This window comes from Thermobia domestica, chromosome 1 (genome assembly GCF_964235325.1).
Source record: "Thermobia domestica chromosome 1, izTheDome1.hap1.1, whole genome shotgun sequence".
Classification (NCBI taxonomy): domain Eukaryota; kingdom Metazoa; phylum Arthropoda; class Insecta; order Zygentoma; family Lepismatidae; genus Thermobia; species Thermobia domestica.
In genome coordinates this window covers 296,274,461-296,296,558 of record NC_137454.1, presented here as the reverse complement: position 1 = coordinate 296,296,558, position 22,098 = coordinate 296,274,461, and the positions used below count along the sequence as shown (strand labels likewise).

At 33.6% G+C, this 22,098-nt stretch overlaps 1 protein-coding gene across 1 annotated transcript in view; it reads right to left on the bottom strand.

Annotated features, from left to right (window-relative positions):
* Positions 1-12,523: 12,523 nt before the first annotated feature.
* The window catches only part of Nak (Numb-associated kinase), a 171,384-nt gene continuing 161,809 nt past the window's right edge, over positions 12,524-22,098 (bottom strand). Inside the window, exon 14 of the mRNA XM_081726884.1 lies at positions 12,524-21,246. Within this exon, the coding sequence (XP_081583010.1) occupies positions 18,965-21,246 (2,282 nt within the window). The 3' untranslated portion in view covers positions 12,524-18,964. The remainder of the gene's footprint in view (positions 21,247-22,098) is intronic.

Genomic DNA, 22,098 nt, shown 5'->3' with positions numbered 1-22,098 from the left:
TCCAGGCATTTTTCAAAGAGTGGTATAAGTTTTTGTATTCCTGCGTCATAGAATGTTGCCGCCTGTGTTGTCAACCATGTGGTAACATGTTCTTTTAACTCTTCATCGTTGTTGAAGCGCTTACTACCAAGGAAAGACTTCAGATGCAGAAATAGATTGAAGTCGCTAGGAATGAGGTCGGGACTGAACGGAGGACAGCCTAAAACGTCCCAGCCAAAGCTCCAAGAAGTTGTTTGGTCACATTCACAGTGTGTGGTCGGTGTGAATGAAAACCACACCTTTAGAGAGCATTTTTCTGCGCTTGTTCTGTTGTGCACGGCGCAGTTTCTTAAGCGTTTCGCAATAAATATCTTTATTGATTGTTGCACCTCGTGGTAAAAATTCAATCACTAAAATGCCTTGTCTGTCCCAAAACACTGTGCACGTGACTTTTCGGTGTCAAGAATTGCTTTGGTTTAACCTTTGTTGGGGACGAAATGTTCCTCCTTTCCATGGATTGGAGTTTCGTTTCAGAGGTGTCATAAGCAACCCAAGTTTCATCCTCCGTAACTATCTGCGATAAAAGGTTCTCGCCATCATCATGATAACGTGTTACAAAGTCAAGTGCGCTGCCCCATCTGTTCTTTTTTGTGTTCTTCAGTAAGAAGTTTAGGCACTCAACGTGCGCAAAGTTTATGAAAGCCCAGTTTTTAAGTAACAATCTCGCAAAGTAGTGTTCGTGAAATTTCAAGACTAAGAGCATTAATCGTAAATCTACGATTGTTCTTAATCCTTTCTTCGACTGCACTCACCAGTTCATCAGAAACCACAGATGGATACGCACATCGTTCTTCGTCATGCACTTGATCACGCCCTTCCTTAAATTGTCGGACCCATCTTCTCACCGTTGAATCACTCATAGCATTTTCTCCGTAAACCTCGCAGATCTGTCGATGAATATCACTTGGTTTCACGTTCTTCGTATTCAGAAAACGAAACACAAATCTAATTTTACAAGTGGCGGGATTTTTGATCAACGCTGCCATTATAAACAATCACTACGAACGACACACAACACAAAGCGATCTCAAAATCACATCATTTCGTTCTGCTTGGATCAGAGTAACTGGTGCGCATGAGCGGAACTGCGATCGTGGCGCTGCCGCGGAGAAAAATCGAAACGGAACTTATTTTACGAACTTCCTATTGTATATATCGAATTCTACACCTCTCACACGAGCAAATACTTACATTTCGAATTTTCTGAATAAACAATAATAATAAAAAAATATATTATAGAAACTGCTTCGTTTCCCTAAATAGATGCGGAATTTTTAAGGATGCTGAAACACCTGTTCAATTATTTTTAATGGGTTTATATACGCTCAAGATCCTTCTTCCTAAATTCACGGATTCATGAAATAATACATGAGAAAAAAAGACCTCCTCTTTACTCGCCATTAGGATAAATATTTCCAAAACTTCTTAATAGTAATATGAACTGGGTGGTATCGAGTGCATAACTTCTACTCTATTATGTAATAGTATAATGGTGTAAATCTATGCCTGATATGCTTCAGAAACGTTAATGAATAAGCGATATAAATGTAAGATGATATTTATACAGTCTTGTTCGATAAAACTGGCCACCAAATCTCTTTTTGAAAAGATCTGCACTCTAACTCACAACTGGAATTAAACAAGTGTGGGTTTTCTTGATCAACTGTGATCTTTATTTGAACATTCTACGTATGACTGCCAGAATATGGTCTTCTATAGCGAGGTGGGTGGTCAAGATTCTGTGAATAAGACTGTACGTAAGTTCATTTGTTGGAATTTACTGTGTATTAAACTTCTGATTTTCGTATTTTAATTTTTTCCCCTCAACTCTGTTTCTCTTTAGTCATGACATTGCATTCTTCCATGTAAATTCTACACTCCATCGTTATGCCTCCCTCCAGAACGCTCAATATTTTTTCTTTTTCTTTTTGTAAATGTCGGGCAACTTCTAAAACATAACTGCACAGTTTTCAAAGCTAGCTAAACAGATCATTAAAAGCTGAACAATGATTTTACATTTATAAAGAAGTTTCATAGCCTCTTAACTCATTGGCCAAACCAAACTGAAAAATTAATAAATGGACGGATAGCAAATTTAAAGTCTTGACCTTGTTGAATACACCATTAACAATCTCCTACGCCTGTTCTCATAGTTTAAAGTGTGTAGGGAAAGGAACATGATTTTCATGTTACAAGAAAACACAGTATTTTATTTATATATTTATATTTGTGAATATTATACATATTCACGAATTTCAATATAACTTCAAAACCTATTAACATATGTAACAAATTACTTCTCTTAACAGTTTCTTCACAATACAATGTGGCACATTTATACATCATTTAAACACATTTTCACTCAAACTATTATGCCACAGAAGGAACTGCAGATGTTATCACATTAGCTGCTTATTTCCTGCAATACTGGACATGTCACCCATAAACTTCATTCAATGAGAACACAATATGTGCACAGCATTCTCAACTTCATTAAACAATAGCTCAATACATTGAACCCCCCTGTTTCAAATAAATAATTGCACTAACTTTCTGCCATCAATAGCACTACCTTCAGGATAAAATGATATACAAACGTGGCAAGTACAACGTAATAATCAGAATATTGTACAATCATCAACAAATTGGGACACACACCCCTACTTATTTTATCAATAACTACGGCACAAGTCGACCGATTTTAATTCAGTTTTCTTTCGTGAGAAGAGAACGCGATTATCTGCACACAACTGAAAACTATATTCAAATTGGTCAACTTGTTCGGATGTTATTGCCAAAATATACTCAGTTCTCCTTGTTACTGTACATTAGTAACAACGAATAAAACTCAATTTCTTCATATATTTAGAAGTGCCGGAAAATTAATGCACGATATTCAAGAACAATTGTTAATATATGTCTTAATATATACAGAATATCAAACTGAATGTGTGTTTTGACAATATATCTAAAGGAGGGGGAAAGGAGCAGTATTTTTAGTGGAATGATCTTAGATATGATTTATATGCAGAATTCAAAGTAATTCGATCAATTAGGCAGTCAACAGTTTCAGGTCATTATATAAAGACAGATATGATAAAACAAAAGCTAATATTTCTACACCGATGATTACATGAAAAGCATACTATATTAAAGTATTTATTAATTTTACTTCTTTCTATTTCTTCAGCAAATGATAGATTCAAGGAACTTTTGATTAAAATTAGGTATAAATATGAACTGTCCATTTTATTTTTCGAAAATGATAATGACGAATTAGAACAATAAAGATATTGCACTGTCATTTCTTATGGCAGTTGTAACAAGATTCTATCTAATTTGAAATCAATTTGAATTTTAATATAAAGTCCATTCCAAGGAAAAAATCACCTAAGAAAAATTGTGACGATTGGACATTATTTTTCCATTAATAAACTGAAAAAATAAAATATTTATGTGCATATTTCTATAATTCTATTGATTTTTCACACGTGTGTTCGATGACAGAACGAAGTGTCAATTAGAATCATAAAACAAATTGTCTGTTGTACATTATTCATTACTAGATAAATGCAGGTAAATCTATATTTAACAACAGTTACCTCAATTACATCCTGTAAGGCATACGAAATTATAATAATCCATACAGAACAAAACGAAAATAGAAATCTCTAAAAATTCATTCGAAGTTACATTTGCGCCATTTTATCTTTCTTAAAATAACTACTTAAAAATGTGAATAATATAAATTCCTGGGTCGTAGGAAATACTATGAAACAAAACAGTAATAGTTTCAGACATGTTACTTTCAGTTGACACATACTGATATAATAATTTACTGGTGTCACAACGTATTATAAAACACATTTCTTACTTAAAAATAAATCAAAAAATCTCATTCTGATTTCATAGTGCTTCTGCTGCGTTTCAAGCTGCTATACTCAACCTTAAATAATGTATTTTGTTTTTCTTATTTTATGAAAAAGAATTGAAAGGTGCTAATTATATTTCGAATCACTGTTACGAGCTGTCGCTAATGGTGTCACAAGGACTGACGTTCGGATGTTTGAATATCATGACTATGTTGAATATCATCCATTCTTACATCAAATACGACGTAGATTTCTGAAATTTTAATTGTTTCCAGCAATGACACACAAACATTCAAATGACCATTGAATTAGTAGTTACTTCTACAGATACGTTTAGATCAACATTTACATCATGACTTTTCTCTCAGACACCAATGTGAATGAATTTCGCCAGCAATCTCACGATACTTTACATTTGCAGAGACACATATCACCTCTAGCCTAAATATGTGTTCAGCCATTGACAGCTGCATCTCCTATTCATAAACTAAAATTCTTGTTTTCTCAAACGCTTCACTCCTTTCTAAGACAGAAAAAAATCTAGAATTTCAACTTGCCAGTGGGTTTGACCAGAACTACATCATGACTAGTGTGTAAGATGATCTGATTCTATTTAATCTACAAGCGAGCACATTTTACAAAAATACGGCGATTATACCTGTACCTAAAAACCTCAATGGGCCAATATTCGACAATTTCATTATTTTCTTCTCTTTTATGGAAATAAATAAAAACGACAAGCTTCTAAGATCTGCTCATTATCACCTCTGCAGAAGTGTTGTGAAATGCAATAGACTTTCAATATTTAATTTTTTCATGAAATGTCCAATTAGAACTCTTCTCTTAATCTAACCTGAGACAAGATACTGCTAAACAGAGGAGTACAGAAGGCTGTTCCGCGTATGTTTGACCAAATTTGACAAACCCTGATCAGGAGCAACTTTTAGTATAGTGTGTTAGCTGTGAGTGTGTTTGTGTTTCTCGCTGGGCTCAAAATTCTGCGCAAAACTAAGCCGCTTTCCAGTTGAGTACGTTGTGTAGCTTTTTCAAGTGTATCTGTTTTCAAGATGGGCCGAAAATGCCCCCAAAACGAGTTGCTTTTGGGGAGGTCGTTCTAATCCTTCACAACGCACAGTTCAGTATTTCAATGATCAGGAAGAAGTGTAAGAGCAAGAGTCGTGACATTAGCTTGGCAAGTTTAAGGATTTCGTGACCCCAGCGTTCGGTTCTCCAATGAAGAGGAGAAAAACACGGCCGAGCACACAAGCCACCGCTAGCACGCAGGCAAAATTTCACAAAATGGCCAAAAGACCTCCCGACTCAAAGAGAGATGGAGAATAATCTAAATGTGTTTTTGGGAATTGTCAACCATACCTTGAGTTAATGACTAAATCTTGGAAAGACCAGCGGACATCACCTTACCGATATCCGCCGAAGGGAACGCAAGTGCAACGCTCGGACGCTGTACAAGCAGCATCTGACAAACCAGAGGGTTTCTCGAAAGTGTTTATGGTGGTTGCCCGCCTTTTGACACCATGAAGATTCGCAGGGTGAAAAACTGCAAGATCAACTCGCAGTACCTCTACGAGAAGATCCTGATGCTTATCAACGAGCAGCAGCTACCAGAAATGTATGGAAACGAGATCAACATGGTCCGCAGTCCATCAAGATAAAACTTCATCATATACCTTAAGATCATCCCTCCCATTTTACCAGGATACAAGAAGGCTACTAAAACAGACACCATACCTTTCAACGAGATACCTGCGAAGTTTCCAGACGCAAGACCAATGAACTTCGTGGATTTGGACTGTTTAAAAGGGCTTTGGGCAAGAGGCGTCTAACAACTGTGAGTGACTCTGGAAAGCTGTGAAAGAGAAATGGAACAAGACTCCCCCTCCCCCTTGTAGTTCTCCAACGGAACCTTCTGCAACGGAAACTGCGTTGCCAGGTCATTGTTGTGAACCAGGGGAGACATATCGAGGATTACTGTACCTGGTGCCATGGAATCTCGTAATTTTTTGTTAAGTTCAATTTGGCCATATACACAGCCTCTGTAATACTTTTCACTTTCGTTTTTTCATTATATAAAACGTTCCGGGTAGTAAGGGCGGACTCGACAAAACGCCAATAAATCAGTTATTATTATTTTACCATTGAAATCTGGTACAAACTACCTAGATAAATACTGCGTCTGATACATTCTTTTGTCAGAGCTTCCAAACAGTTTTTAGTGCTTTTGAGACAACTGTGTTTCTCTGAGTCAAGAAGAGAATTAAAATGAAAACTGACATTAACGAAAGATGTCGGGTTTGTTGACACATTTTTTGCTAGTGACTACGAAGCGTGATGTAAAGCCACATGCAAATGGTTCAACTAATTTATTCCGAAGAAAGAAAAAAAAAACTGATCGAAATGTCATGATATACATGTCAGATATAAAAGTAAAACAGTGGTCGAAGTGAGACGGTATGCGGTGGTATGCCATACCACCTCTGGTTTTTCAGTAATGAGAACATACCGTCTCTGGTTTTTCAGTGATCAAGATAATATTTAAATAGCCGGTATGTTGAGTCAAAATCATAATAAAACATACCGCCTCTGCTTTTTCTCCACTTCGAACACTGCATAAGAGAGAATTTGCCAAGTAGCTGCAATACAAGTAATTACACCTTACATTTTTTGGAGAGTCATATTACACAGTCAGATAAAAACGGCTCGTCAATTACAAATATATAACTAAAAAATCAGCAAAGACTAACCATAAAATGTGTTACAAAAATCCATAAGTATACTGAAATGGATTGGAATTGATCCAGCTTATATTTGATATACTTACTACTTCTTGGTCAACTATTTCCTGGTTGACAGACATAAAGACGGAATGATTTAAAATAATCTACTTTCATAATTTAAACGTCGTTCTTAATATAAATAATCTTACAAACTATATTTCTTTGATGTAGTTGTCAACGTTTTTCAATAGATTATATAACATTTAGCATAGATTCACCTAAAACAGTATTAGCTCTTTCGTGTACAATTACTTTATAACCTTCACACAATCTTTCTCTATGTTTCTTGGAATGTACAAAAACTACTACTTCTTTCTTTCTTTCCTTTTTTTTATATATTACTGTTAATAGTGCCATCGATTTAATACACGTCTGCATCAGAGGATTGGAATGAACTGCCAGTTTACTATTCAGTCAACAAATCAGAATTAACTCAATCACAGAAACAGAACTGAAAACAATATTATTTCAAGCTCATATAATATTTTAGTCAGAGGTACCAATATGAATGCTAACTAATGAAATACCGAACCAAATTTAGAGGAAAGTTCGTTGAATCGTAACACACAAATAATACATCACACTATTACTATGAAACACCATTTAAATGTCAGCAATAAACAGATAACAAATATTTGAACATATAAAATGTTTGTTCCTTTATTTACAATAACGGAAGTCTGGGTTCAAGAATTTAGAGGGAAAAAAATCCAACAGAAAGAAAATAGTACATAATGATTTTTTTTTCCTAAAAGAAAAATGTGTTGAATTGTTTCCCTTTTTCATTTATCTGATCTCTTATGAATTTTCTGATATCAGTAAAATGGTCCATCTGATACGATAATCAGTTGATAAATAAACTAGACAAAGACAAGAAATTTTTAAACTGTCAGGAAGTAATAAGAACATTCACTTTTCAACATTACAAAGCACGCATAAAGAGTTCTCAATATGAAAAGAAGTTCAAAGAATCTCGTACATCTTTAAGTTGACTAAGATAATGCCTGCGCATTAATAACTATTATTATTGTATATACAATATAGATGTGAAGCGAAAGAACAACCTATTCTTCTTAATATATCTACAATATTGCAGGTAGTCAAGTATGTTATTTTTTAGAACATAAAACACATTGAGTTACATAGTAAAACAATCTAATGCTTTTAAAAACTATGAATGACACAAAAAATACTTGCTACGCATTTTTATTCTATATTGCACCTTGATCAACGTTAAATTTGAAGGTATGGACTTTGGCTATTTAACTTAGTTCTATTCTATTCTTTTTGTGTTATTTACATCGTGCAATATCTTTTAATAATTATATGTGAACTTAATTACTAAGAATAGGAACATACCGAAAGTATTACAGACTTTAAAATGTCAATGACTATAGTAGTCTCTACTAATTACTTTTTCTTTTCAATTAATTTTACAAATAGTCATATTTTGATTAATGCATTTCAAAGCTCTTTTCCTGAATGGGAAGAAGAAAATTGACTTTACTCCCTTACGAAGAATAATAATTATTTTCACATATAAAAGCGCATTTACTTCCGTTTTCAACTTCGGGTATTTTCTTTATCACGACACCAATCTTGCGAGGGAAATAAAAACGGTTACGGTTTGTGTTATTCTTTAAGCGAAAACCTGTATTTACAACGGATCTGACTGCAGAACTTGATGAGATTTGATTAATTGCTGTATGACATTCTACTTGTTATATGGAGAATGATCGGAGTTTTGGACTCACAAAACAAAAGATGTCACAAATTATATATATTTGTTTTGGAAGGGCATGTCTAACGTTAGAAGAAAGTTGTTAGGACTGATTTTTAAATTTCCATTTCCACTGGAGTTAAGAAATGAAATGTTTATTTAATTTTCCTCGTATGGATGATGCAGAATCTATGCTTCTACAACAGTGAGACTCCGAATAACTGACACATTTTATGATTACTTCAAACAATTCGAAACAAATAAACAAAAAAATAATAATGACTGCATTCTTTCAAAATAACTAAAAAGGAAATACGGAAACCGAAGGACATACCAAGAACTATGAAATAGTATGGAAAAATACACAGTTACTTAAATTATTTCATACACTAAGTACCAGAATACACAGAAGAACGATGGAATAACGGATAAGTCTGGCGATATTCGAAACCCGATGATCCACTTCGAAGCCAGTTATTCTACCATGACACATATATAAATATCGATTCGCTGTTGGCTCAATTGGTGAACCATCCACGAGACAAAAGTTCAGAGTTCAAGTCCTTGCCAATTCAGCGGCCCGATTTTTTGTTCGTCCAGAGTACAAAGACTCCTACTACGTCCAAATTTTAATATTGCCTTTCGTTTTACAGATATTTTGAAACTTCATAATGACACAAATTTTGCTTCCATAACTTTACTTTTCTTTAGTATAATACAAATTTTGCACGAATTAATGCTACAATTTTTTAAAAACGTATATTTACTCCTGAAGCAAATTTCCAAAAATTGGCATTTTTTCCACTTGCTGGAATGTCTTCAATTTTAATTTTATTTTTTTTTCGATGTCTACTTCTTATTCCAAAATGATATGGCGTTATTTAGTAATATTTTGGGCTAAGTAAAACTGGCTTACAAGTCTATCAATTTCCGATAACGTCTCTTTTGTTAGAGTACAGAATGCATAACTAGAGGAATTTAAAACGGTCACGTATGAAATTTCGGAAGAACTCGAGCAATATCGTATCTCATGAATAGCTTATAAAATTAAAACCCACCTTCCTGAGATGACTCTAGTTCACCCACGGAGACTTATTCCACAAAAGATTCATCCTAAATACACAACAATCCAACACTTACCATTCATTCCAAAGCTTACAAATCCACATATACAAAACGTTCAAAATAAACAAGGTATAACTATACATTTATAAGTTTTATATTCTTTTGACTCTGTTCTGTTTCACCATAGAGTTTAAACTTACGTAGAAGCTTTACTGCTGTTACCCATGGTAAGTCTATGCACACTCATGTTCAACAAATATTTCGCATATACTATTAACTCGCGCAATTTTGTGAAACAATGATTTTTCTTGATATTTTTGGTCTCACTTTAAAGTTTATTACAAGAAAAATATGTCAAATTATAGTTTCTATCGTTTTCTTCAAATATCTTATTCGTCCTCACGTAGGGAATATTATTTCTATACGAAAAATAAAAGATAGATTACATAGGAATATTACGATAACTACAGAACTTTATTGAATAGTGTCTGCACGATCTCATCATTTCCAATCGTTTTTCATCCGAACACACAAAAAAGATAAATGCTATTTTCGGTATTGCTATCGGTAATTTAATTCAAACTATCACCCATCCAATACAAATATTTATCTTGGAACACACATGCTTTCTTTCGGCGCTATGGCCAGCAGAATATTTGTTGGAAAAACGTAAGAAGAGCCATAAACTGAAACGAAATGTCGGGTAAAAGGAATCCATTATTTATATTCGTAGATTCCTCTACTGGACAAATGGATCTGGGGTACGTACGGCGCAAGCGTCTGTCACAAAATTAGAAAATTCCTGGCATATTCTATTAAAAGTGCGATGAGAAAAATACACGATAATCAAGTACACTATTTTCTGCAGTAAAAAACATAGTACACTGTTCAAATGAGAGGTGTTAAGACTTCAAAAGAAGGAGAGAGCATATAGTTTTCATGTTATTTTATTTTCTATTGTCGTAATATGTTTGTCTTCGCTGCGTCCTTGTACGTTAAAACATTACAACATTTTTTTAAAAAATTTTTTGTTCTCACATTTTCGATTGTAGAATATGTCTTTGACACTACTTAAATCTCCATACATTTTTACCTCCTCTATTGCACTTGTTTCCATACTCTACCTTCCCCTTACTTATGTTTGTAGCCGAGATCTCTTCGCGATATATTCTTATATTATATGCCCTAGTATATTCACGATACCCTACTATATTTTATATCCTAGCACGTTCGTAATCCCAAACAGTATGGAAAGTTCAAGAATCCTTTAGTGAGTTTCGGTATCAATTTCTTCCGAACACTTACAATGTTAGTTCACTATTATTGGCCACGTAGCGCTGTAAAAATGGCCTTATACATCATAATGTGAAATACGTTAATAGAGAGTCTCCAGCAAATATCTTGACATTAATGCCTAGACTCTTTTCACATATGAACTGACGTTATTTGTACTCTTTCTTTGTAATTTTACGCCGCTCGAACACATTTTTGCCATACATCTACGAGCTTTGTTCCACAGCCTAGAATTCTGTTTACTAATCCTATCATTTAAGAAACCCCATATTATGCATGTCAGATTTTTCGCACATTGCTACGTCGCACTAGATCCACATATCTAGCGGAACCACAGCTGTACCTCCGTGCGTTTATTCTGTATTGAGACGAAGTAAATTAATGAAACATGTCTATGATATCTCGTTTTTAATTCTAAGTTTCCTTCTAATTTAAACAGTACACTATGATTTTTACTGGAAGAAACATTATACTTGATTATTGCTTATTTTTCTTCATTGTATTTTAGAAAGAATATAGCCATTTCTCAGTTTTATCGAAGTTACACTTGCGCCGTCCTCCACCATACTCAATTATGCATTAATATAAATCTACGATTAAAAATAATCAATATTATTCTACATGACTTTGATCCGACATTTCATTCATCATTTATGGCTGTTTTTACGTTTTTCCAGTAAATATTCGACTGATCACAGCACCAAAAAGAAGCTACACTTACAGTGACTACACTTAACACTACAGAAGCTATTTAAGATTTCTACACTTACAGTGGACTATACTTTTTGTCATATTGTGGTGTCAGGAATCACTGTCAAACAATGCTGTTGTTTCAAAACACCCTGTATATGTATAGAACATTGTGGAGCAACCTAGAGTTACCATCATTAAATGTAGCAATATCTGGTCTAGTATAATAGAAGTAATGGCGATGAGTATCAACAACGGCGGCCGACCACATTACAACTATAAGCAGTCTGGCGCGTCATAGCACTTTTCAGGTTGTATCATTAAGTTTTAGTGACTACAAATTGTGAAATGTGCCCTCAAAATAACATTTATTAAAGTGCTTGTTTGTAGTAAAGTGGATCATGCGCATTTTCTGTGAGTGTGATCTGGGATTGGATTCACAACAGGAGTATCCAGTCTAGGATTTAGAAAGAAAAAATAGTGGTCTCAATTCCACTTTAAAAAACAGGTTTCGCCTCATGTAGCCTTGGTGCTGAAAAGGGGCGTTTTATTCCAAACATTCAAATGATTTTTATCTACAAATAAAACAGGTTCTACTACAGTAAATCTACTGAAAATATGCCCCTTACAACAAACTATTTTGTTGCATTTATTTAACGAAGTCCTGAATTTTAACTTCATATTTGACAAAAATTGATCTCTAAATAACTCGAAAGCTGGATAATTGTGTAAATTAAAATGAATACATCAAGAAACAAATGAAGTTGAATATAAATTCCTTTGATGCTGGAGGTAAGTAGCTACAGGCAAATGGTTATCGATATGAACCCAGATATTCACATGGTCAATATCTTGCAATGTTTGGTTCATGTTGAATTTTGAATCGGATCCCACTGAGTGCCCAAAATGCAACTTTGTGATGTTTTTAGTACACATATGAGACTACAATCTGGACAATTTTGAACAAATTCATAGAGACATTTTTGTGCGAAATTCAAATTTGAATTTGAATTTTTGAAGTGTTATTTGTTATTGTACAGTTTTTTCAATATAGTACAATTTGTAGAGCAAGCTTTAAGCTTTCCAATGGTTTTTGTTTCATGTCTCTAGTGTATATATTAACCATTTTATGACAATTTTTAATGATCACTATAACTGAAAAAAATGCCCTTTTTCGCAATTTTTGAACATCCTGTATGGGGACACTTTCAGGAGGAGAGAGGTAATATTGGGGATTTTTTTTCATCTCCCACAGTAATAAAACTGTGCACCAATTTTTACAAAAATCTAAGATCATCAGGTCAGGTGTCATTTCATTGGTTGGTTTCACATGGAATGTCCCGTATCCGTTGTTTTAAGATAGGAACACATTAAGAAGGTAAGTTACGAATGTATTTATTCCAAGCTAATACATGCTTATACGACAACGCTTAATGACAACATCTCAAAAATGGACATTGAGTTTTAACGAAGGCTTGACTTAAAAATCGTTCGGGTTGTGTGATCGATTTAATATTCACAACAGCAGCATCAGAATGCTTTTGAGAACGAAGTTGAGAACGGATATTCTTTCACAAAAACTAAAATTTAATTTTTTAACAACCGATTCTGTATTATATGCCTATATATATATATATATATATATATATATATATATATATATATATATCGAGCGTTCTAAAAATGGCACGAACAACAGGGCACTATTTTAGAAATCAAAACAAAGCAAAAAAATATATATAATTGTATACCTTTCGGGCCCTCTTTTATAGACGCGAATTGCATTATATGGCAACGTCGCAGATAAAGAACCACAGAGAATATCCATCAATCGATCAAATAATTACACCGGTTCTTTCCAGATGGAAGTTAAAGTTGATACTAGCACCACTTAGTAGAACAACAATCGATGTAACTGCTCGATGGATTCGTAGAGCAATGCTAATGGTTATATGTTAATCTGCAACGTTGTCACATATAGTGAAATTTTGATTCTCTATAGCGGCTGAAGGGGGCCCTGGAGGGTACGCCATTATATAAGATTTTCGCTTTATTTTGACTTGAAGAATAACGCTCTGTTGTTCATGGACGCCATTTTTAGAACACCCGATAGTTATATATAATCTGAGAGAGATAGTAGATGGATAGGTAGGTAGGTAGATAAGATATAATTCTCTTAAGAAACAAACCATACAAGGTAGATACAAGAGTTCTCACGTTTTAGAATGCAACGCAAATGTTATCACCTTGAGTTCGAACTAAGAACTGTTTCTATTGTATTTTGTAGCGCCACGTTCAAACAAAACCGACTTTAGGAGGGGAAAACATATGATAGAATATACAATAGTGTATTTTTGTTAGTGAGAGTTAGTCAACACTTTACCAAAACCAGTCTTTTGCTGTCTAAATTTTCAAACGTTTATTCTCACCAATACAAATATGAAGCATTCAAAAGAATTAACAATTAAGACACGGAAACCTTTTATAGACATAACAGGAAAACTCTTTATTCGTCGCATCAGATAAATATCTTGGTACCCGCCTATTCAAATTTCTGTCTGTTCATTGAATTGAAACAACTCAAAGTTGCTTGTTTCCACATTAATGCAAGCAAGCAGGAAAAGTACAGAGGTGTTTCCACAAATTTGTTCGGCTTCTTTCTTTCACTCTTGGGTGGGTCATGCATTATGATGCATGTGTGTGTTTATGTCTGGGTATAACAAACGGTTCTGTGAACTTGAAATATTTTAACAACCGGTTCTAGCAAACCGGCTGAATAGTACCATTGCGTATCTGCTTGAATTTTAAAGTAGGCCATTCAAACTGACAATGGAAGTCTTCTTTTCCATGTAATGTATCAGAAATGCATTTGTAGCCTTATGATCTCGGCACTTCTACTAAGTTTCTCTCTCATTTGCATTTTATATTTTAATTATTAAAGTATTACACGTGATTAGTTGCAAATAATTTATGCTAAATCTCAAAACATTGTATGTAGTGTGTGTCCACGGTTTGAGATTTGAGTTATATTCTAAATTGTAAGTATATTTCAAACTCTTTTTTATTTTAGGAAAACGCTAAACTGCTTTCGCACAAACACTGTATAAGTGTTTACTTAAGTATATTATTTTCCTATTAATTATTTCATTATCTTTCTCACTCTCTCCTGTAAGTGAAATTAATGTTAAACATTTTTCAGTTAATATGATTAATTGTCTATACTATTTTCTTTATTATTTTTATTTTATTAATTATAATTACTGCTGTGGCACTTATTTTAGTCGTTGGTAGTCTAGTACAGTACACTTACTTTGTGATCTCTTGTCAATAGACTTCCTTGTCATGCTACCGTTCTTCCATATCACTTAGCATCACTGAATCAATTATTTCATTAGATCTGTATTTATATTGTATTTTCTTCATCCTCTTTATCATACAGAAGATATTATAAAATATTAAATTAAAGATCTGATTTCAAACAGCTAGCTTATATGTTTCTAACAACGACACTTGTTAAAATACTTTTCGTGTAATATTACTTCTTTTTTCCGAAAAAAAAAAAAAGATATGTTCAACTAGGTGATGCGTAGTCCGCCTATTGAGTCTTAACACCATTATTTCTGTTTTTTTTTTAGATCGGAGGTTGCTACGTCGTAACCAAGATGCTACTCTGCTTCAGGATACTAGATCAATACCAAAAGTACTCATTAACCACGAAGGTAACTCGAGGTCACTTTGATTTGAGTTTAGCGTCCTTGTCGGCAACAAGGCTATATGAGACATGAACCTACAGCTTAACGTCGGATCCGAACTATACAAGCCCCCACTAGGAATCGAACCCAGGTCTTTCGAGCTGAAGACATATGCTAATCATATAGGCACGCGTGAGAAACGCTAACTCATGATCGTATGCACAGAAGGTAGGCGCACTAATCATTCAGCTACTCCGAATAAGTTTCAGTGTAAATCGCTTAGCTTTAACATTTATATTATTCACATTTGTGCATTTATGGATTTCCCTTATTTTTGGTATACTCTCTTATATGTATTTAGATTAAGTACTGCGAGTTAAATTAAAACTCTTTGGTGGTATACTGCGTATCGTTGGCTAAAAGGAATGTTAATAACTGATGTATGATCACCGCATTGTTTTCCATTGTAAATACTTATTTTTATGGAAGCTGCAGTGACATTTTTTTTTTAATTTCCTTATTTATTGTCAGTTCAAAAAACAGTCCGTAAGTGATCTCAATTCTGAAAGATACTGAGTTTCTTATCTGCAAAGATACTTATTTTCTCACCCTCTGGCTAGTATTTGTGCAGTTGTAGTCACATGTAGATGTCAAAACACAAAACTCTATCAGTTAAAAGGCATTACAATTTTCTATATATGTAAAGTTCCCTGCTTAGAAGCCATTCTACCTCTCCTATTTAGAAATGCCAATGGCCTTAAGTCCTATTTTAATTTATTACATATATATAATCTATTTTTTAAATCTATATTAAATCAAAAACTACGCAGAAAGATTTGACATTATATTCCCTAATAGAAACTCTGAAATTGAAACAAAAATGAAAAATCATTATTTCAACAAAATCATCAGATTCGCAAAATTTATTGAACATGCGTATACATAATTTATATAACTTCTCTGTTACTTACCAGTTTTCTCAGAAGCTTTGTATGCAAGACATATGGACTGCATCACCTCTGTTCAATTTTAACCTAAATTACTGGTCATTTATGTTTTAAAAAAATGCATACCGTGTTTCTTGCTTTCGCAAATCCATATTTACAATAAATGTTCTCTATATCTATCAGTCAACTTATGATATTCTTTATCTAAGTGATAATTTCTCTAAGCATTTAAATCACAGAAATTTATGTAAATACTTCCGATCTGTTCCTCATTTTAACTTTTATAGGATAAAGGCTTGCAAACTGCAGCAGTTAAAATCCTCAATTAGAAAGAAAAACTTTCAACTTTAAATGTACTCTAATTTGGTCTGTGTTTAATGCAATTAGTCTTATAGATAACCGAATTCTTCGCAAATTAAATGATTGGTGTGAATATTTCAATTAATCAATTACTGATCTTGCAAGTATATACTCAATCAATTATCTATACACTTTTGACAGAATAGCTATCATTACAAATATTACATATTAACAGAACATATATTCTAAACAGAAAAATCGACAAAACAAATTACTGATGAAATAATAAGTTAGGAGCACTTACATTCAATACACATATTGACATTATAATATTATTATAGTTTTACTTTTATTATTTTACAAATTATACATGCATATACATACGTATGGTGTTTTCGCGATGTGTTCAACATTCAAATCAATAGGTCTCTGCACTTGGCGACGAATGCTTAGCTATAGCATTACCTCTGTATGTCAGCTATGAAATCTTCGTATTGATACGAATACTTTGCAAATCATTAGTTCTATTATTTGATTTTATTCTTTGTTTCAACTTATATGTATATATGTGTGTTAACTAAGAAGATTAATTTCAGATCTTGAGACAAAATCATCACAAAGGTTTCTCACAAATACGAAGACATTCCATTTTACATTAGAATAGCAAACATCTGGTATTTCGTTAGATTTCTCTGAAAGAAACTAATACTGGCTTCATTAATTGCAACATATGACATTATTTATCGAAAATTCATCATCATACTTAAATATGTGTATGTAAATACTTAAATATGTATAAGTACAAACAGATCTAGTAGACACTTTTCTAGACTGTAATCCCGTAGCTAAGCATTACTGAACGAAATATGCGAGGACATCGCGAACCATACTGTGTGTGAACCGTATATATAAGTGGATGTTTATATTTGCGTATGTACATACACATGCCTTAGCGGGCTGGAACGATGAATATACTATTTAAAATTATTGAACTGAAAATTACTGTAGTATTTGTTCATATAATGGATCATATAACACAAAAATTAAAAGATTTTCATTTTTAAACTTCTAGCATCATTTCATAAAGTCATAACGAAGTAATGTAAAATAAACTAATTTGACTTTTAATCATACGGGAATACCTTATATCGAAATTAAATATCAATCATTACCGTCACATCTACACACATCAATTAATATACTTAATGATAATTATTCATTTCTTTAAAACAGAGCTGTCAACTTGTTCAAGTTATATTAACTACGTTAATCAATTTATAAATATTTTGTATACACATTCACACACCAACAAAGGATAATTAACGAAATATAATAGTAAAATTTCTGCGAAGAAATACGGCATCACAATGAATTTAATCTTTGTTTTTGAAGTTTCTTCACTATCTCGTATCACAAACTAGCTATGTGAGAGAAACCAATACAATTGTTTTCTACTATTGCTATGAAGTTTGAGGTATATATATATATATATATATATATATATATATATATATATATATATATATATATATATTTATTAATACAATGCAAGTTTCATAAACAGTAATGCTAAATTACTATATATATCAGCTTAGTAATATGACTTGATCAACAATTAAGCAATTACGATTTCCACTGTGTATAGATACCAAAAAAAGATGAATATCTATCTGTTACAAAGCAAATATTTCTGTAAATATTATACTGTATTGTCTTGTGAATTCTTACAATCTACTCATCATAAACATTAACATGAATTGATTACATGAACAAAAATTTGTACATAATATCAAATATTTGAAAACAACATAAATAATACATAAAACATCCTTGCACTTTAAAGTAACGACCTCACATCGTGATTCTAGTAATAAGAAAACAATCACTGGTAACTCAACAATCAAAGACAGTAAATAAATTCAACAGCAATATTATCATACACAAGATACTGTACATTCTTTTTGGCAATAGCTCTGAAAGAAAAAAAATCATATGAATTTACACACGTTTTCATATAGCTATTGAGCCTCTACATTAATAGATATTATTTTAATTCTATTTTTTAATAAAAATAGTAAAATATGTGGAAGATTTAACTATTTACATAATGTCTGCACAACCAGCTGCTCCGGTACGTAGCTACGACTATTTTATCAAGGCATTTAATAATGTATATCATTACACTATACATATATCCCGAGCACATAAATGCATTTACTAAATACAATAAAGCTTTACAAGAACCTTGATATCACATCATTAACATATGTTTTAAAAGGAAATTATATTTACACCTCTCTTCTTAAAATACGCATATTAATTCTTCATTTTACATTTCCCACTTCGGCTTTTTCTTTACATACTACGACGAAAAAGTTATACAATGTAAAAGGCCAAGCAATTCAACTTTAAATACGTGTTTGATAAATATCTATACAGCTATGTGGAAACTTCTGGTCCAAAAACAAAAATCAGTCTTTCATCCGATACCATTAAATGAGTCATATCACAATATGTGATATGATATACTTAGCTGTCTGGAAAGAGAAACTCAGGAGAATGGATTACTTCTGCGTTTGAGAGATCCGTATTTTTCTACACTGCACTTCTCTTTATTCAAGATTTCATGTGGAATGTGTGGCTCCAATTGTTGATTGGTATCTTCGTCACTCAATATATCTTCAAAGCTCATATTCTGGAAACCTCCTCCGTCAGCTCGTACTTTGTCGTTTTTCTTGGATTTTGATTTCTTGGTTGACTGTTTAGTCTTACTTTGGACAGGCTTTGTTGTAACTTCAGGGATATCTTCAGGACAATCCTCTATTAAATGGTATTTAGACTTATCTTTGGAACGTTCCTTCTTAATAGAGCGTGGGGATATTCTTGCATTTTCCGGTATTCCTGATGTTTTCACTGAGACTGGCTCATGATACGAACAGCTTCCTAATGACTTCTGACTTACTAGTCGTGACTGTGTGGTTGGATGCTGATCTGATTGCCTCCGCTGGCTCTCTAATTTTGCGCCCGATAATCCTGATGAACTTACAAATGGTAAGGAATGATGACGTTGTTGAGAGACTATCTGTGAAGTCATTTCACAGAAAGGGACTGCTCCGAACAAATCTTCCCCTGGACTTTGTAAATGACTGACATTAGGTATCATACTTTCAGCAAACCTTCCCTTACTTGCTGGATGACCACTGACTACTGTGTCTGAATTATTAACATTTCCTTGACAAGAACTTATAACGTGTTCACTTACATTAGAATCTATTACATTAGCACTGAAAGAATGCCGAAATTCTTCAGGCGGTACGACGCGATTGTCTGTTGTTGTTACATGCTTGCCTATAGCTTTCGTATCTTGAGAACTGATAATGACAGTAGTAGAAGAAACACTAGGTTGCTGAGGTGAAGAAATTATGCTATTCTGAATCCGAGAAAGTGGTAATGAAGTAGGTAAGTGAGGATTGTGAAAAGGATTTTTACTTGTATTACTATAATTAACAGAGTTAAAGGGTGAGGAACCAAAAATATCCTTATTCTCTGAAACTTCTTCATCCTGTTCTACGATAGGAGGAACTGTGGTTTGGAAATGAACATTCTCGTAATCATGATGAACATCAGGTTTAGATATTCCGTCAGAAGATTCATTTATATTTTCGTAACGATGAACAACAGTTTTACTTGGTGCTTCCGGAACAATTTCTGATGTAGCACTAAGAGATTGAGCCACAGGTGAATTTATAGTCAAAGCAGTGTTATCCGAAGGAAGAAGGCAAGCGGAAGTTATGGTCTCCTCTGGAGTGTGGGGCTGAGACCAACCGGACGTAGGTGTTGCAGTTGGAGGAGTGATAAGGGATTTAACAAACACATCCATTGGAGAAACAGTTTGACTGGTCGGCTGACTCTGGCTTTGAAACAGTGTCTTTCTTCTTGACTTTGAAGGTTTCTGAAAAGGTGCCAACGCAAAAACATCCGTTTCATCATCCAGTGACTTCATTTTTGAAGATTCATCTTGTTTCTTCCAAAACGCTGAAACACCACATTTACTAACTAAATCTGTTGTTTTAACTTGTTTTAGATCCACTTCGGTCACAGGCACTTGAGAATGTTTAATTTCTTCTTCGTGAGTATCTAATTCATCATCGGCCAATAGAGGTTTTTCGCCATATTCATGACCGACAAAAATGTCATGTCCATACTCTTTTCCTTCAAGTTTTGGCATCGTTCTAGTTCTATGGGCGTTCTTCACTCGGTCTGGAAGCTTCCTTTTTGAACTAGGAGTCAATTGTTTGATGACAACGTCGTCTTCATGGGTAGTAACACTCTCACACTCCGCTTGGTACGCTGACGACCCGCAAGTAATAGTTTCAGATATATTTTCTTGATCTACATACCTGTCATCCTCTTCATCCTCATTTCGAGCACGGAGGTCACTCGCTGAGCCAATAGAATCATTATCTGACACACTTCCTGCTCTGAGAGAGATTCCTTTCACCGATCCTTCACTTTTCGATTTCTTAGTTTTCTTCATGCGCTTGCTGTACGATTTTGAATGCTTTCTTTCTTTCTGGAAATCTGCATCATCCTTCCCTTCTTCCTCTTCTTCATCTCCGTCATCGCCCTTATCGTCCTCGTCGTCAGATACATCTTCTCTGCTAAAAGTCAACTTCTCGTATTTCGACCGATCTTCTGCGGGAGGCCTGGCAAAGGGAGAAGTTCCAAACAGCCCGTCCTTAGACTTAGAACTGCCTTCCAAGGGCCCTTCTGGTGAAGAATTGCTGCTGTGCTCATGCCAAGCTTCTGTTGGACTTGCTTCTTCCTTTGATCCTACAATTGTGAGAAATGAAAACACACATATTAGTTAAAATGACGTAATAATACTTGCGATACTTCACATATTAAACTGGATAATTGTAAAATTTTAAAGGCGAAGTTCGATATTGTGTATCTTGCACATTTCTACATAATCAAAGATCACAATTTCTGTAGTAACTATTTGACAAATATTCGCTGAATTTTTATCAGCTGCTTTTAAAGAAACAGTAAAAAATTATATAAAAACTTAATACATATGCAGAAATGGGTTAAATAATATACAATTTCAAAGTAGGAGCAAGTAGTTTATAAGTGTTCGTATTACATTTTGATGTTAATACAGTACAGATTCGTAGCCTTTATAAAAAGGATATATGGAGGAAATGTGTGAACCAAGTAGATGTAGTGGATATGCATGCATATCCTCTCCGTTAGTAACTTTGTTTTATCTTTAAAATAGTTACATAACGTAGTGTGAGTGAATGGTAACAAGAAGCCTTAGAGAAAACTTTTATAAAAATATTCTTTGCTCATAATGCTGTTAATCGTTCGTAATGTTCTTATCATTTTTGTCAGTTGGGGTTACACAATATTTTACCTTTCTTTGTATTCAACACAATACATCTCTTAAATCGGTTACATGGAAACTTTACTAAGATTGCATAACGACTAACGTAACGAGACCGACCACCTTATGAATAATGATGATACGGACATACGTACATTAAAGTTTAAACTTATAACCGCCACCAGATTACAGAAGTATTTTCTGTAAATGCTCTGTATATTTCGTAAAGACAGTGATTATTTTTTCGATTTATACTTTATTCTGCGACGCAAATAAGTTCTTTCTTTGGTGGAAAT